The sequence below is a fragment of the Chironomus tepperi genome, unplaced genomic scaffold, assembly GCF_022539635.2.
Source record: "Chironomus tepperi strain 1889 unplaced genomic scaffold, CSIRO-AGI_Ctep_v1 contig_445, whole genome shotgun sequence".
Lineage (NCBI taxonomy): Eukaryota > Metazoa > Arthropoda > Insecta > Diptera > Chironomidae > Chironomus > Chironomus tepperi.
The window spans coordinates 2883200-2900498 of record NW_027226567.1 but is presented as its reverse complement, the minus strand read 5'-3'; the positions used below and the strand labels follow the sequence as shown (position 1 = coordinate 2900498).

General features: G+C 34.0%; 1 protein-coding gene across 1 annotated transcript; it reads left to right on the top strand.

The window, feature by feature from the left end:
- The first annotated feature begins 335 nt into the window (after positions 1-335).
- LOC139098233 (angiotensin-converting enzyme-like) lies at positions 336-11896 on the top strand. Its single transcript, XM_070650363.1, has 8 exons — positions 336-513; positions 4384-4460; positions 4532-4751; positions 6701-7510; positions 7879-8121; positions 9852-10135; positions 11433-11583; positions 11650-11896. The coding sequence occupies exons 1-8, from the start codon at positions 409-411 to the stop codon at positions 11788-11790; spliced, it is 2031 nt and encodes a 676-aa protein (XP_070506464.1). The 5' UTR covers positions 336-408; the 3' UTR covers positions 11791-11896.
- Positions 11897-17299: the final 5403 nt, after the last annotated feature.

The following is a 17299-nucleotide window of genomic DNA, read 5'->3' as shown; positions in this document are numbered from 1 at the left end:
TCATTTATACACACCCGCTTTATTTATTTCATTGCTATTTCCTCCGTTACAGTCAATTGTCTATTGTGTTTTCCCCTAAAACTGATCTCATTCACGTACAAAATTGAATCGACTTGTATGGAACTCACTGTGCATACAAGAAATCTTATCGTTACAATGAGTGAACATCCAAAGTAACTTACTGTCTTTTTTTTTTTATTTTATTCGCATATATGTGAGTACGGCTCTCAACCTTACCTTAATTCTTATGTTATTAATGAAATACATTCATAAATTTTCTAAGTTATTCCGTCGTGTTTTATTCTTTCAGTTTAATATCAGATTCAATGGGGAAAAGACGGTGCGCGAGCTCATTGAGCTAATAAAGAATCTTATTTAATCTAAAAATTAAATTCAATAAAAATCAATATGTTTAGTGGATTGTGGAAGTTTTATAGTTTAATATTGTTGATTGTCATAAACAGTTGTGGATTCTCATCTGCTCAATTTAGCACGGACTTGCTTTATAAAGAAGTATGAATAATAATTTTTTAGTGAAATTAAATAAGCGAAAATAAGAAGCATATAATCCATGTTTAATCATTGGCATTAAAAAAATCCTTTCATCATTGCTCCATTTGAGTGTCATTAAGCAGAGGATTAAAGAGGAAAAATCCTTGAACTTTTATTGCTCATTAACATGACCGAGTTGTACGGATAAATTCAGAGGAAGTATAAAAGCAATCAAGAGATGATTATTGGCTCTTTTTTTGTGGAATCTATCAAACTTAATTATAGACAATATTTGGAAGAATCTTCATAAAATGCGATTATTATGAACAAATCTACAGCGCGTGACATAGATCTAATGGGTTCTTGGGATATGCCGGAATTGAGATCAAAATATCTCAGAATTATTTCAATCTCGAGAATTATCGAAGTCGAGACATTAGAAACCTTGTAGAAAGCCACAAAGATACCATCGAACGGAGCAAGGTGTTGAGCTGTTTTGGAATCAAATTCACGTTAATTCAGAATTTCTATCAGACTCACATCGATCTAAATATCAGATAATACTGACTTGTAATTTCTAGTTCCAAATGCATTGTCAGAGTACCTTCAATAGACGTTATTGATTCTAGTCAGAATTTTAGTCTAAATAAAGCAAGATTTTTATTAAAATAGTCGATGTTAAATGAGAGGTCATTCGAATCTTCTGCAGTATGAGCTTCCAAAAATATAATCAAAACATAAACAAAGTCAAGCCTTTTTTTGTCAATTCCACCACTACTCTACGTAATGATTGAGGGATCAAGTCTCTTACAGAAATTGAACTCATGACCTTACAGATTTGCGAATTACAGTTAAGCTATCTGTATCCTAATCAGTTAGACACAGATGCCTTTCATTTGTATTGACAAATTACTTTTCATACGACTCGATTCTTCAAAATCGACTATACTCCAACCCAAGCTAAGATTCAGTCCTAGCAAGTTCAAAAATAGCATCTGTGAGCCTATTCAAATGTCATAACTCAACCTAAATATCATATGACAGTTATTTTAAATATTCAATTTAATTCATTGTCATCATGACAAACTAGAACTTCCTATCCATTTACCTTCACAAAAACAAACCATCCTACATGATAATATCATTCATAACCATGACATGCTCCGCAAAAAAACGCAGTCGTGCTCACAAATTTGACAATGCAAAAAAAAACATCTGAATGACTTACTAACTGCTATGTCATAATCGCCACATGACTATTAGGAACACATCTCTATGCATTCGCATAATCTTGTGTCACTCGGTGTGAATTTAAATTGAACATGAACGATATGTTGTATGAAAAGTCACGCAATATGCTACAGCAACTTGCTCGGCAATTACATACAATTTTTTGTTACATTTTCTGTTCATATATACAGTTAACAAAATATATATACTATTTTTTTGTCGTCAGCATTAACAGTAGCATAATTGCCATTATCATCATGTGCTTTGCTGTGCTTTTTAAAACCTACCACAAAAATGGAGACTGTTATTGTGATTCTTGTTGTGTGGAAATCTTTCTTAATGAAAACTACAGACTAAGTTTTTAAAGTGGAAAATTCTTGCTTGATAAGTGCTGTTGAGTGGCTATAATTAAGGTCTTGTGTATTTTTGGAATTAATAGTTGGAAGTGAGTTTAATTTTTGGCCTATGCTATGAAAATTAAGGATGAGATGAACATTTTAAAATGTGTGGTTCTGACAAGTTGTCGTAAAATTATGAGATGAGGAAATTAAAATTTGTTTTAAAATGTCTGTGGAATTTAAATGGAGAGATTTAAATTGGAATTTATTGCAAACCTCAAGATGATAGCTGGATATCTTCTTTAATTCTTGTTTCAATAACTTGATTTTGCTTTAAAATACGGACAGAAGCGAGTTACGAGTAAAATTTCTTGGAAACACTGTGTTTCATTTCATGATTTAGCAAAAGCTACTTCAATTTGAAAAGAGTTAATTGATAGAATTTTAGAACAAATCTCGAGTGAACAACTAGTCTAGATTTGTACAGTCAATGTCTAGTTACAGCAATGTTGTCCAAGCTTGTCACGGTACACCTTGTCACGACATTCTGATTGAACAACACTGAGTTACAGGAACGACTAATATCCTCCTGACAAAACATCTAGTGGTCCACCCCAATAACGCAAATCAATTAATCGAACAAAAATCTTATTTTGGTTTTGGATTCAGTTTAAATCTGTCAGAATGCCAGAGTCATGCTTGCCTAGTGTCTTTTCGGCATATAAGATTAAAAGAAGGTTTAAGTTCCACAATCGTAAGGGCAGAATTCGGTTTAAATCTGTCACAAAGCTGAAGTCCCGCCAATCTAACGCCTTTTCGAAATAATTGAATATAAGAGAATTTAGTGGATCTTAGTTCCTGTATCTTCTATCTAGGCAAGGCCCTTCATACATTATCATAGTGACAATATTCCTCCAAAAAACCTCTTCATATCCATTTATTCTCCTCATTTTAACTAAATTGTGAATATACAATATTTCAATAAAATTTATCGATTCAATAACAAACCCAGCAAGAACAACGACAGAAACATTGCATAGACATTATTTCTCCTTCCCTATTCATGAACCCAGCTGCATTCATACCACACAGACACAGACATAACAAGAAATTTTTGTCTATAAATTTTCATGTTCTGCTTTAATTAATTTTAACAAAACACAAGACAATGCCACAAAGTTACGGTATAAATAGTATAGAATCAATAATGTCATACTTACAAGTCATGCAATTATGTATGTTACTTTCACTATTTTCTATCATTAGCCACATGAGGTGACAAAAGAAGTACAAAATTTCTATTTTACTTCTAGAAAAATATTCAAGACCTTAGAAGCTACTAGATAAAGCTTTATAAATATATCAGAATGAACATAATGGGTTACCTTAGCGGAATCACTGAATCGATTAAATACCTTCTATTTTAATACAACAAAGGCATACGAGATGATTTTAATAGAACATAAAAATAGTACATACACAAAAAAATATGCCACAAATAACAAATTTGTACTTTTTTTTTCATGTTGGGTGCTGTGACTGTTTTGTATTCAGCATGCGACATGCAATCCATACACAAAAAAAGTAGCAAGAAAACATACACAAAAAAATATTCAGCGATCTTAAATGGCGTGAATTATTCTTTTTTGCGTCACTAATGTGAATCGTAGCCTTTACGCGGATCCCTTTCTCCTGGTTTTGTTCGCGTATGCTTCTTATTTTGCGCGGTTATGGCTTGAAATCGTTGTCTCGCACATTTTTAACATTATTTAGCAGAGAATTTGAATTTTATTGGTTGTTTGGTTACTTGATGCTCATTAGGAGCTTAGCTTGAAATATTTGGAGACGAGAGGGAGGGCGGGGATGATTCCTGGACCCAAACCCTCTCTGAATACTCTCTTGGTATTCACTTGAGATTGAAGCAGTCATTGGAAATTTAAATTGGCCAATATTCAATTATTTTGATAGTTTTGAAGGTTAAGAACCAAAATATTGTTGTAGGGTGCACCCTGGGTGTGCCAATAGACCAGTTTTGATCAATTCTCACACGTCTGTGACTAATATCCACAAAACAATACAATTAGGTCTAAAACAAACTTATTTACATGCTCAAAACACAACAATCATATCCAATATCTTTCAATGTACTCTAAACAATCATTATTACCCCATCCAATTACTTCTAATACCTCTCATCTCAAAAGTACATTCAATTACATCCCCATATGATCATTTACGTACTAACAACCACTCAATTTCAACATAATACCAATTATTTTTTATACATCTCACTTTAAAAACATAAAAACACTTGTCATTTCAGCCTGCAAACGACAATCTTGGTGATGTGATACAATTTATGCGTGAATATGATCGCGAAGCATCTGATACATGTAATCGGTAATAAGACACACTCATTTTATTGCATCATTACATATACTAATTAAGGGTAATCTTATAACATCCATTAGGGTTGCAACAGCTGAGTGGAAGTATGCAACAAATGCGACAGACTTTAATCGACGTCGTATGAAGGAACAACAGAATTTGGCATCAAAATTTGAGTGTATAAGCTGGCGGAGGGCGTCAAGATATGACACATCGAGAATATTGGAGAATAATTTGAGGAGGCAATTGGACAGGATATTGTATCAGGGGAAGTGTGGATTGGGGGATGAGAAGCATTTGGAGGTAAGAAATGACATTGAGAATTGATGAAGAATTATCGAATTTTGGTCAATTTGAGTATTGAATGATTGGTTCTTGAAGTATGTATACCCATCTAGAACATGAGCCTGCATGAATATTGTAAGGAAATGTAGCTATAAGTATTATAAACGCACTTAATCATCAAAGTTGCTCAATTATCCATAATTAATGCAATTCATATGCTCTTCAAATCACCTTTGCAGTTGAGCATTCAATTTAGACAGCAAACAACTCTCGAAACAACAAAATCAATTCCAAAAGCATCAAAACATAAAGCCATTCCCATTATAATTTCCAAATGTGAATCGTACACGACCCATTAAGACGATTATATGAATGAGTAATTTATTAAAATATTTAATAGTCCATAGTTCATGACAAATTATATATTCAAGTGCCATAATCCATACAATTGCTGATTATAATTATATACATTGTTTAATTCATTTCCATTTTACGCTTGACTGCATTCACGCTTTTCAAAGGACATTATTTTTATTTTTTTGCATGAATTTTCAATTGTGTTTGCCTGTTTGTAGTCGTTGGCGTGCTGAGTTTGGAAAATAATATCAAATAATTATTCATTAAACATCTGATGACTTTTTTGATGGAATTGCTATGATTGCTTATTGCGATTGCACTTGAATTTTTGATATTTTCAATGCATTTTCAATGAAAATATTTTGAGGTTATGTTTTGGGATTTTCTACAAAAAAGCAATTTCGTGCCAGACATTGCAAATCTGCAGTATAATAATTATTTTCCACATAAAATGCTAAGCATAACCTCAAGATCATCACGTTCATAACAACCATAACCAGATGTACCGCAACTCATCACCCCCAAACTTGAGAATTGAATCTGTTGAGGATAAAGCTTGCTCTTTGATAAGTTTGTATCTTCTTATGATGTAGACCCGAGTAGTGCCTGTTTGATTTATGATAGTCTATGGCATGATATACAGTTAACTGAACAGAATCGATTCTTTTTGGGTCCTAGCTATCACATGGAACTTGCCTAGTCAATTTAAGAATATTTAGCCAGTTTCTCAAAAATAAAATAATCATCAATATGCCTCACATCCAAATATCCACTACAGTACCTTCAAGCGGCATCTTTGCCTGTTAGTACTGACCCGGGTGGTATACCATAACAGCTCTAACCCGGGTAGTATGCCTTATCAGCACTGACCCGGATTGTATTCCCTAACAGGCAAAGTGACTGCTTTTAGGTACCATAGTGGCTATTTGCCTCTTAGGGTATACTCCCCGGGTCAGTGATTATATCGAAAAATAGAATTTCCATAAAAATAAAATCCCTTTCCATTATGCATGCGACGTATCCTTATTATCATAAATAATAATATTCTAAAATCCCCCCAAAAAAGTATCTTCGATTCTGTAAATTTGCTTTACAAATTTATCGATTTAATAATCGATGTAATACAGATGCTTATCAAATGAATATTGAATGTAAGTTCAAGTAAAGCTCAGATGGGTCCGAGTGGATTGTACATGGTTAAACAAAGTGGAGAGACTCCAATGGCAATAATTTTAGAAAATTTTGAAAGCTTTACGATTTGGGATTGAAAAATGTATCAGAATTTATGATAATTTGAGTGCATGGCCATTACAGTGAACATGTTTGGTGAATTTTGAGAAGCTTATTATTGTAGATGGTTTGATGGTGGAATATATACTGAATGTAGAGCATATATATGAATTTTGGAGCTTTGAGCAATTTTGATGCGGTTTAATAGTTTCAATTCAAGAGTAAGGCATTAAATTGTCCTTAAATTTCATCAATTATTCATCTCATAAATCATAAATTTGATTGATCTGCTATAATTAATTCATATAATATTCTAGTCAATTTAATGTCATATCCATCTTCAAATTGATATTGCAATTATTCATACCTTTCGTCCACAGATAACTCATGTGATAACGATGATGAAAGACAATTACAATCAAGTACGAATATGTCCATATCGAGGAGGTCAAACAAATTTATACTCTGATGGACATAACATAACATCATATCATGCTTATTGTGATTTACGACTCGAACCAGATCTGACGAGTATCATGGAACGAAGCCGTAATGAACGTGAACTTAAATATGCATGGACAGAATTTCGTGAAAAAGTCGGTCCACCAATCAGGAATACATTTATGCGTTATATTGACTTAGCGAATCAGGCAGCAGTACAGCATGGATTTCGCGATGCTGGTGAACAGATGCGTGAAGTTTATGAAGATCCTGACTTCTTTTTTACTGTACAAGATTTATGGACACAAGTTCAACCGCTGTATAAACAATTGTTCTCATTCGTACGGAGGGGATTGTACATAAAATATGGTGATAATGTATTACGTAGTGATGGTCCAATACCAGCACATATACTTGGTAACATGTGGGGACAAAATTGGCGTAATATTATAGATCTAATAAAACCGCACATGGAAACACCTGACATAACAGGCGAAATGATTAAGCAAGGCTATACACCAATGAAAATATTTCAAGTTGCCGAGGAATTTTTTACATCACTCGGTTTACCTCCAATGTCACCAGAATTCTGGCGTAATTCAATTATTCAAAAGCCAAATGATGTATATACACAATGTGCTGCTTCTGCATGGGATTTTTGCAATTTACTCGATTTTCGCATTAAACAATGTACGCAAATTTCATTGGAGGACTTTTTAAATAGTCATCATGAAATGACACACATACATGTGAGTACATGATGAGGATGAGGACGTGATGTTAATTAAAATTTTATTTTTATGTTCATTATTATGAAGGAAGTCGAAGGTGGAAAATAAGGGAGATTTTTGTGAGCATTTTGGGTTCAGATCGCTTAGTCGGTCAAAAATCTGGTATTAGGTCGGCATGACTCTGAATTGGTGCGTGATTCGGGGATCAGGCATCATGCCAATGTCAAGCCGGCCTGATGGTGGGTTAACTGATTTGTGAGGTTTAAAAATGCTAACAACTAAATTATGCCTTAATCTTCCAACTTGCTACAAAAATGCGCCTTATACACCACTAATCCCAACCACAGCCACTCGTACTTAACATCCATTATTTTATTTAATTACAGTACTACATGCAATATACAACACAGCCATTTATCTACCGTGACAGTCCAAATCCAGCATTTCATGAGGCAGTTGCTCATGCTATTGCACTTAATGTCGGCGGTCCTGTACATCTACAAAAAATTGGTCTCTTATCATCACCCATCTCAGCATCAAGTGGCAATTCAATGATTAATATTGAATATTTACTCAATGTTGCTCTTGATAAATTACCTTTTATGGCTTTTTCATTGACAGTTGAGAAGGTGAGTGAGAATTTATGTTACGAATGGATGTATGGGTGGGATATAGAGGAGGGAACTACAGGGAAAATGGATCTGGAATAATTAGTGAATCAATTGATTGATTAGATTAAAATATGTTATGGAACATGTATGGTAAATTAATGTGCTGGATAGATGGATGGAATTTTGAACATTTTGTGCTGCATAAGTAAGGGAACTGACATTAAAATTGGACGAAACGACATTAAAAGCTTTGAAAAATTGCCAGTTTAAAAGACATTCAGCTAAAACCAAAACAATTCCACATTTTCATTCACAATCTCCAAAACAGTAACCCAGAAATCAATCTAATAGGATTTAAACAACTTAATCCTCGAAAAATTCCTTCCAAAATTGACATGCGGTTGCGGTTGGTAAAATTAAATTCATGAATGAAAATGTTTCAGTCTTAAAAAATTTGTTCATGCTAATTTTGATTGAAGCGTCTAAATCCCCGTGTCTGTCAAATTTAGGTTGTAAGCTTAGCTCATCCATCAACCTTCATTCAACTTTTCATTATCGAGAATAAGAGGAAATAATAAAAATCTTTGTTTTTCACGTGAGGAACTTTTTCATTCAATAGCTGTAAAATTAATTTTGGATTTATTTTTAATTCATGGTTTTGTAAGTGACGTCTTGAATTGATACGGAAATAGACTGAATAGGTCTATAATTGAGTCTCATTTTTTGAATTTATTAAGAAGCTTCTCCTAACAGCCAATGACCATATTTACCTAAATGAGCTTGCTTATGAAGATATTCAATCAATATGATTGAACATGTTCAATATTGTAAGCATACTCTTGAGCATGTTCCTTGTCTGTCCAAATTCGGCATGTTGGGACAGTATCTAAGCTATAGATTATAGACATCATCAGAAGCATAACCAGTGAGGTTCTGGAGTCGATGCCTCATTTTTTGTACAAAATATTCCAATTTGATGAGAATTTTCGAGACAAATATCTGACTACGCTCGTATACTTACTTCCCTGGTTGTGCACATCAGTTGTGATCCATGGTTTCTCTTAAATGTCTCCTGAAACTGGCTACCGCTTGCCAAAATCTAACACCAAATTCCATACTGTGTCTATCAACAGCTCTTTCATGAGTTATTAGGCCGTCCTCGTGTCGCTTCTGGATGACATTTAGAAATTGTTCTAAGATTTAATTCCATAACTAGTCTCAATAGAAACATGAATATGACAGAAAATTGCTCAGCTTCTACTAAATTCGTTCCTACAATTAGCTATAGCACTGCATGTCTTTACAAACATTCCTGTTCATAGAATTCTAAACACAGCCTCAGTGTCACTAGTCCACAGGCAAGAAAAAAACAACAGGTTAACCAATCTTTTGACTACATTTTTTCATGATAACAACCATATTACGACGCAAAAACATCCAATTCCTAAAATATGAATCGACATTTCCATATCCATTCATCAACACGGCTGTTAAATGCTTTTAAGCAAATCAGACTGCTCTTTACAATTCACTGACAAAAGAGCTTCTTTTTTTTGTATGTCTGATGAAAGCGGACGCAAAACCATCATATGAGTCTGAAAATACATCAAAAAAGGTATATACAGATGTGGTCAATGGAGTTGAAATAAAACAATAACTTTTGGGTGTTTGACTAAATTTCTGGGAACTAAAAGGTCCGAAATTTTTAAAACTTTTTATTTATTTTCAATTATTTTTCATCCAAACAGTGGCGCTGGTATGTGTTTGAGAAAGGACCGGTCGGCATGAACTCACGCTGGTGGGATTTACGTCTACGATTTCAAGGAATTATACCACCAAATGTCCGTACAGCACAACATTTTGATGCCGGTGCTAAATATCATGTTATATCGGATCAGGACTATATCAAATATTTTGTAGCAACAATTTTACAATTTCAAATTTATGCTGAATTGTGTTCAGCTGCCAATCACATCGGTCCATTGCACACATGCGACTTTTATCGTTCACGTGAAGCTGGACGATTATTGAGGTAAATACGAAAAAAGAGAGTAGAAAATCAATCCTTTTCATCCTTTACTTCTTCGTATTTTCGATCTTGTGTGAATTGCTTTTTATTTTCTTCTTTTATGTGTGCTTGTTCTATTTACGATATTGATTGATTGATTAATCGTATGAGATGCGCTGGGGAGTTTTGGAACAGATAGACAATTCATATTATTTGGATATTTTTAGATTTATTCATGTGAGAAATAAATTTTTGTGGAAATTAATTGGATAGAAATTTAAGTAAAATACAGTAAATGCTGCATATCAGGGGGGTGTAGGGGAGGTAAAGGGAAGGAGTTGGTCGTGGTTGTTAACCCCCTTTCTCACCCTTTTGGAATAAATTCTTAAATTTTCTAGGTTTTTCGAAAAACATCAATCCTGTTCTTATTAAATTTCAGCGAATTCTGCCTTCTGTTGACCCTCTCTTCCCCCTATTGACCCTCCCTATCCCTGCTGCATAATCATATGAGCAAAATCGCATCACAAAACTCAAAACCTGAAAAAAAGCATTCCATTCAAAAAAACTTTTTTCTATAATTTCCCATGATTTTCCACACAATTTCCCTCACATACCACAATTTAAAAAAATAAGCAAAACTAATTAATTCAATTATTTCAAAGCCTTTGAAAATGAAATAATTATTATGAAACCTCATAGGAATTCACAAACAATTAAAAGTGAAAAAAAAAATTATATAAAAACCAATTAGCAACATCCCCTGTGAGTTTTATTTACACTTTAATGTGAGAGACTATAAAACTATTAATATAAATTGTTCACATTTCATTGCTTTTTTTTTTGCAAGTAGATGTTTGGGTGTGTGAGATGCGTTATGAATGTATGGTAAGATGAGTTTAAGGATAGAATGTTGAGAATATGAAGTAGTTAAACTTAAACGGTGTGGACTTGACCCGAACGGCGCAATCCGACAAGTTCCATTTTTTACCGTAAAAATGTGTTAAAATCAGTTGGCATGATGTCTTCAGGGCAGAGATCGACTTGACTCGACTATACTCGGCTTGACTCGACTTGACTCCGCGTGACTCGACTATAATCGGCTAGACTCGACTATACTCGGCTTGACTCGACTATACTCGGTTTGAATCGACTATACTCGGCTTGACTCGAGCTCTGCTTCTGGACAACTTCGCGTCTTAATGTCTTACGTCGACAAACCGATGCCTCTCCTAACACATTGTTCTGTTCAGTTGACCATTCATAAAATCATATCCACATCTCAATTTTATAAAACTATTTTTTCCATATATTCACATTTCAGTGATTTTATGCAACGTGGTGCTTCCCTTTCATCCTCCCAACTAATAAAATTAATTACGCGTGGACGAACGTCTCGATTATCAGCCGAACCATTATTGGAATTTTTCCGTCCACTTGAAGCATGGTTGGAAAGTCAGAATCGTGATGAAACCGTAAGAAACCAATGAATTCTTTTAAGGAAAATAAATCAAGAATTTAGAACCTTTTTTTTGTTCCAGATCATTGGATGGTCCTCAAATATGGATGATGTGCAGCTATTTCAAAACATTGGATTCAATCATGCAACAGATAATTTAAATTTACAACTCAATAAACTGTTAACTTTCATTTGTTCCATATTGATACTAAAATTGATGTAACTGTTGAATGTTAAGTAACGCAGCTGGATATATTGTAAATTCAATTTTTGATTCTCGTGCATGCAGTTCTGTGTGCTGCTCGTGACAATAAAGTAATATTTTGTTTTCATAAAAAAAAAGTTTTTTCACAGCGCGAAATTCGCATATTTACTGTACATTTACTCCATTTATGATGACTACTGTTTGGGTATGCATTGCACAGTCGAGTTTATTCCACTGTGTATCAACAGTACGGTGTATTATTTGTGTATATATAAAATTTCGCAACAATTGTTGAAATTGAAGTATTTTTACAAATGATTATAGAGTCCTGAAAATGAATAATATTATGGTCGATAATAAATGGGTTTTTTGGGGAAGTAAAATGATAATAAAGAGGATTTATTTGAGTTTTGTAAAATCGTACAACATTTGTTTGCTGATGATGTTTGTAATTATAGTTTTAATATGAATGCATGTTTGCTGTTAAGTGGATTTTCTGGTTTTTTGGGATAATGTTACATGTTTAATTATATGGGATATGAAGTGTTTAGGATTATATTCGAGAGGTAGATGCGATTAATAAAAATTCAGGATCCTTTTCTATTCTCTTTCATCTCATATATTTTTGAATAATAGACCTGAAACACACAAGACGTAGATATGGCCGAAAATCTGTACCTATCCTAAATCGACTTGACACTGGCTTGAAGTCAGATTTCGTAATATGACTTAATGGCCTGGGTCAAGGTTTTCATTCCAAGGTCGATTAAACACAGACCTCTGTCCGGATTTCATCGAATTTGACTTTAAACCAACATCATGCTGGCCTGGGACTGAATTTTTGGCTTTGTCACACCATGTGTTTCCGAGATGAGGTTTTCTCCAGTCTTGGTTTCGACACATTTTTAAAACCGAGAAAAAGAGAATTCTTCAAAGTCACGATTCCGGCAAATCTCAATACTACAACAGGGAAGTCTCCCAAGCTATACAAATAAAGAAGTGCCAGTCACGGAGCTTCTAAGGCTCCAAAATACCTCTTTTATTAATTTTATATGGAAACCGCCTCTATTTCGATTTCATATGGCTGCAGAACCTTAAAAGCTCCATGGTTTAGCCTTTTTCATTTGTGTCGCTCGATTGTTGATCTCAGTTCCTAGAAACCTATTCATAAGGATCTCTAAAAACCAATTCCTCAATGCTTTACACAACACTTCCCAAAGCACATTTAAAGAACCCAAATATTCTATTTAAACCAAGCATTTATCCATTCTCTTTTTTTCAATCCATTAAAACAATTTCGTACTCAAATTTCATCCTCACTTAACCAAAAATAATTACTCTTTTTTTACCAAACATTAAATTCTGTCATGAAATATCTACATTAAACTATATTTATGGTTTTTTTGTGAAAATTGATTTCACAGCTGCACAAAAAAAAAATTTCCCCGTCTATATAATAATGCTGTTATCGAGTTACCATTCTTATTCTTTACGTTTTAATAATGAACACAATCACTCAGCTGTTCTCGATTCCCATGTAAGTTTTCATTACGCCATTAATCAGGGAAAAAAAAATGGATTTTTTTTCTCTTTTTCCTTCTACACTTTACTTTTTATTCTTTTCAACTTATTTACAATAGTGTAGATGAGTGTTATAGGATATGAGACTGATGGTGTAAAGTACTTCCTTCATATTGAGAGTATTGATTGATTGATTTTTTTTTTTTGCAATATTAGTGATGCAAGGAGAATTGTTTAGTGGAAATTATAGCTGAACCTAATTATTGCTGTATCAGTAACTGAGCAGTATAAATGGCATCACTGGCCTTAATGTCATCAGTATCCTAAATTGGATCAGTGACTTAAATGATAGAGCGTTGGTTTTATGTGTTAATGGTCCTGGGTTCAATTCCAGGTCATGTTTATTTTCAAAGCTCTTTTTCTGTTTCATTCTTTTCAGCTACGAACTTAGGACCTTTAACTCGGACTGTTCGACTTTCTAACCAGCTAGACCATTGCCGATTCTTAGCTTCTTCACTCGGTTCGAGTGTTGCGTGTAGTTTTGAGGACTTTGGAACATGATTTGTTTCTACTGCTAGGTATTCAAGGAAATACTAGTATCTGGATGATTTTCATTACAAAATCCTTCGTATACAAATTGTAACTGGGTAAAAGGTACAGTATACATCAGGTCTTATGACATCTTCGTATCTATGCAATGTACAGAGCTTTCAAGGGTTCCGATCGCACTTAAAACTGTAGATCTAAAGGGTTTGGGACAATAATTTGCAGTGCATCCAAATCATAAGACAACTGCAACCTTCAAACTTTTAGTACCCGGACCTTCAAAAAGAAAATGTTTAAAATTTGTCAAAAATTCCGCTGTTTCGACTTGTTGAAAAATCGGGATATTTTGAGCCTTTGACGGGACACAGCAGTTAGGTTAAAAAGGACAGCAGCGTCCCGGGAAAAATACAGCAGTTGGCCGCCCTAAGCTAACTCAATTAAGTTCACAGCTCATAATTGATCCATGAATCCCCATAAACATTAGATCCAAAGGTAATAATTCACACCCAATAGTTTCCAAACCTTTTCCATAAGATCGAAATCAAGTTTATGCAACGAAGAAGATGAAAAAAAAAAAAATTAAATCAATTTCCCATGAGCAAGAAAAGCACTTTGCTACATGAGTGAAGGCTAAATGGACGAAACAAGAAAATAATAAGATTGTTTTCATTATTATTCCCTCAGGGCTGCTTGCTAGAAAATTGTTTGACGTTGTTTGTGTGAAAATACCATTCAATTTTAGCTCCTTTTGTCGCTTTATTATCGTCGTGATTGTTGCTTGATGGAAATAAATAAAAAAATATAATTTTCTATGCTTGATACTTAATGTCATACAATTATATTTGCTTCATGCTTATGATTTGATAGAATTGGATCTTATTTCAACTCTTTTGTGGTTATTGAGGTTAGGAAGTGACTGAAGCTATCAAGGATGACGGAGATTGGATTGAATGAGACTGGAAAATTATGAGAAAATTGTGAAAATAAGCAATAAACTAGAAATTCATCAATTTCCTTGTTGATGGACACAAATAATTACTCAGGTCCTTAAAGTAAGCAGAAACAATTTATGACTCATCATAAAAATGGAAGCCCTGAAAATTGGATGTCGGAAAAACTTTTTTCTATTGTCATAAGACGGTTATTAAGATAATTGCTTCATTTATGGTTCCAATATTATTCTTAAAAAGGAGATCTTTGTCTTTTATTCTTAAGCAAGATTTGAGGAAGACGTAGACCAGTGGTGGACAACCTTTCATGCTTCGGCACAGCTTGGTGGTAAGCCTGAGACGAATCTGTACTCAATAAACTGTTCATGACATTGCCAGAAATTCTTGACAGCATAGTAGTGTGCCGCGACACACAGGTTGTCCATCCCTGCCATAGACAGAGCGGGAAAGTCTATGAAGCAATGAAAAAATAATAAAACGAGACATAAAATTTTGAATTTTTATGTCTTAATTTTTTTTTAAAAAAAATTCTTCATGCCTAACAATTTAACGGCAGTAAAAGTACTTCAGGATTGTGAAGACTAATGGAAATTGATATTTTTATGTCGATGTAGCAAATGAAGATTTTCCGCCGGAAATTTTTCTATTATGCTTACTTTCCCGTTCACATTAAGTGATTAACTTGTGTAGGAAATAATTCGACAACAATCTTGTCTGTCTGCATCTAGGACTACGCCATAAGCTTGCTCTTACTTCTCAAGTCTTTCAAAATCAGCTCTTCATAATTCATAGGAATCCTTTCTTTTTCGTACCGTACTTCCACATCCACACAACAACTCATATACATGATTCTATAGTAAAATTTTGTAAGCCATTCCTCTCCATCCACTTTCTTTTAGAGACTTTGTAGTAAATGCCTATGAATATAAGCCTCTTAATACGCCCAAGTGAACTGCTTATAGCAATATTGTATACAGACTTCCGTCATTGAGTATTTTAAGTCCTTAACATTTTTCTTTTTTGTCTTCTTCAAATTTCGGTTCAGTTGCTCACTATGGAAATTTTTTTGTTGTTTGAACTTAAAATGGAACTTGAATGGAACGAAAATAAATATTTATATCCATTTTTGCCTTTAAATAGTTTATAACTATTTGACATTAATTAATGAATCATTTAGTATAATTGCTATACACAGTAAAACGTAGCAGGTAAGGGAAAAGTTTTTATGCTTGTTATAGCATTAAGAATATGAGCGTTGACTTGAATTTTGAGCAGTTTGTTGTGGATGGCTAGTAAGTTGTGATTGAAGGGTAACTGCTATAGTTTCGGGTTACTGCTATAGTAGTTATGGAATCTCGGTGATTTGGATAGAAGTGATCGAAATCTTCCTAAAATTAAGATTCCATAGCGAAAGTACACTTCGTTATATAATAGACCGAGTGGGACTCGAGCTCCTGCCCTATTAATTACATGTCTTGTGCGCTTACCTACTGAGCTATCAGGGCTACTTGAGAGTATGGCTTAGTGCTCAACTTATCAAATGATATTTTAATCAATGAGCTTTGCTCATTCCCGAAGAGTTCCAGGTCATACTTAGCCCAAGGTCATTCTTAACTAAAGATCATACCTAGCCCAAGGTCATATGTAGCCTAAGAGCATACATAGCCCAAGATCAAACCTAGCCCTGATCATACCTAGTCCCAGGTCATCGTGACTCTGACTTGGTGCTTGATCAGTTTACATCCGTTATCATGCCAGAGTCACATCGTCTTAGTGTCGGAATTTGGATCAATTAATCAATTTGTGTTATTAGTAATGGATTTAAATCTACATTCCACAAAACACCTTTAAAACAATTTACCCCATAACTTCCTTACTTTCCATCAAAAACATTCATTACCTCCAGAAAAATATGTAAACAAAAAAATGTTGAAAAACAAAAAATATTCAATCTCTTGCTGTAAAACTAGAGACGTAAAAGGAATTCTCAAACAATTTATCATTCAGATGGAAGGTCAGGAGTTTCATTTGTGAGAATGAGTGTAACAAAAGAGGAAGTATAAGGGTCAGGAACATAAAATGGTTTGGGAAATTAAAAAAAAGGCAAGATGAAGTGAGTAAGAAAGTTTGTTCTACATTCGACCTTTAAGGTTTAACAGTAAAATTTTTTAAAAATTAATTGATAGACAAAGTCTGTGGATATCCTTAAGAAGAGTGAAGTTTATTTTAATTAGAAGTGGGAAATGAAAATTTTTTTTCTCGCCAATAGCAGACCCGGTCAGTAAGTTGTAGAAGCAGGTCAGTAAGTTGCTATCAAGTTGTAGAAGCAGGAATATCCAAGTCAAATGACGGCAACATCCATGTTTGACGACAGAAACTTCCAAGTCCAATTATCGGCAACATACAAGTCCAATTGACAGCAACTCCCAAGTCCAATTGACGGCAACATTCAAGTCCAAATGACCGCAACATCCAAGTCCAATTGTCGGCAATTTCCTAGTCCAACTGAC

What these genes read in the sequence shown, in the direction of transcription:
- LOC139098233 (XM_070650363.1), top strand. Translation starts at nt 409, where the DNA reads ATGTTTAGTGGATTGTGGAAGTTTTATAGTTTAATATTGTTGATTGTC. An exon ending in GGGATGAGAAGCATTTGGAG is followed by an intron (nt 4,752 to 6,700) that starts GTAAGAAATGAC and finishes TTTCGTCCACAG; the next exon opens with ATAACTCATGTGATAACGAT. An exon ending in GTCAGAATCGTGATGAAACC is followed by an intron (nt 11,584 to 11,649) that starts GTAAGAAACCAA and finishes TTTTTGTTCCAG; the next exon opens with ATCATTGGATGGTCCTCAAA.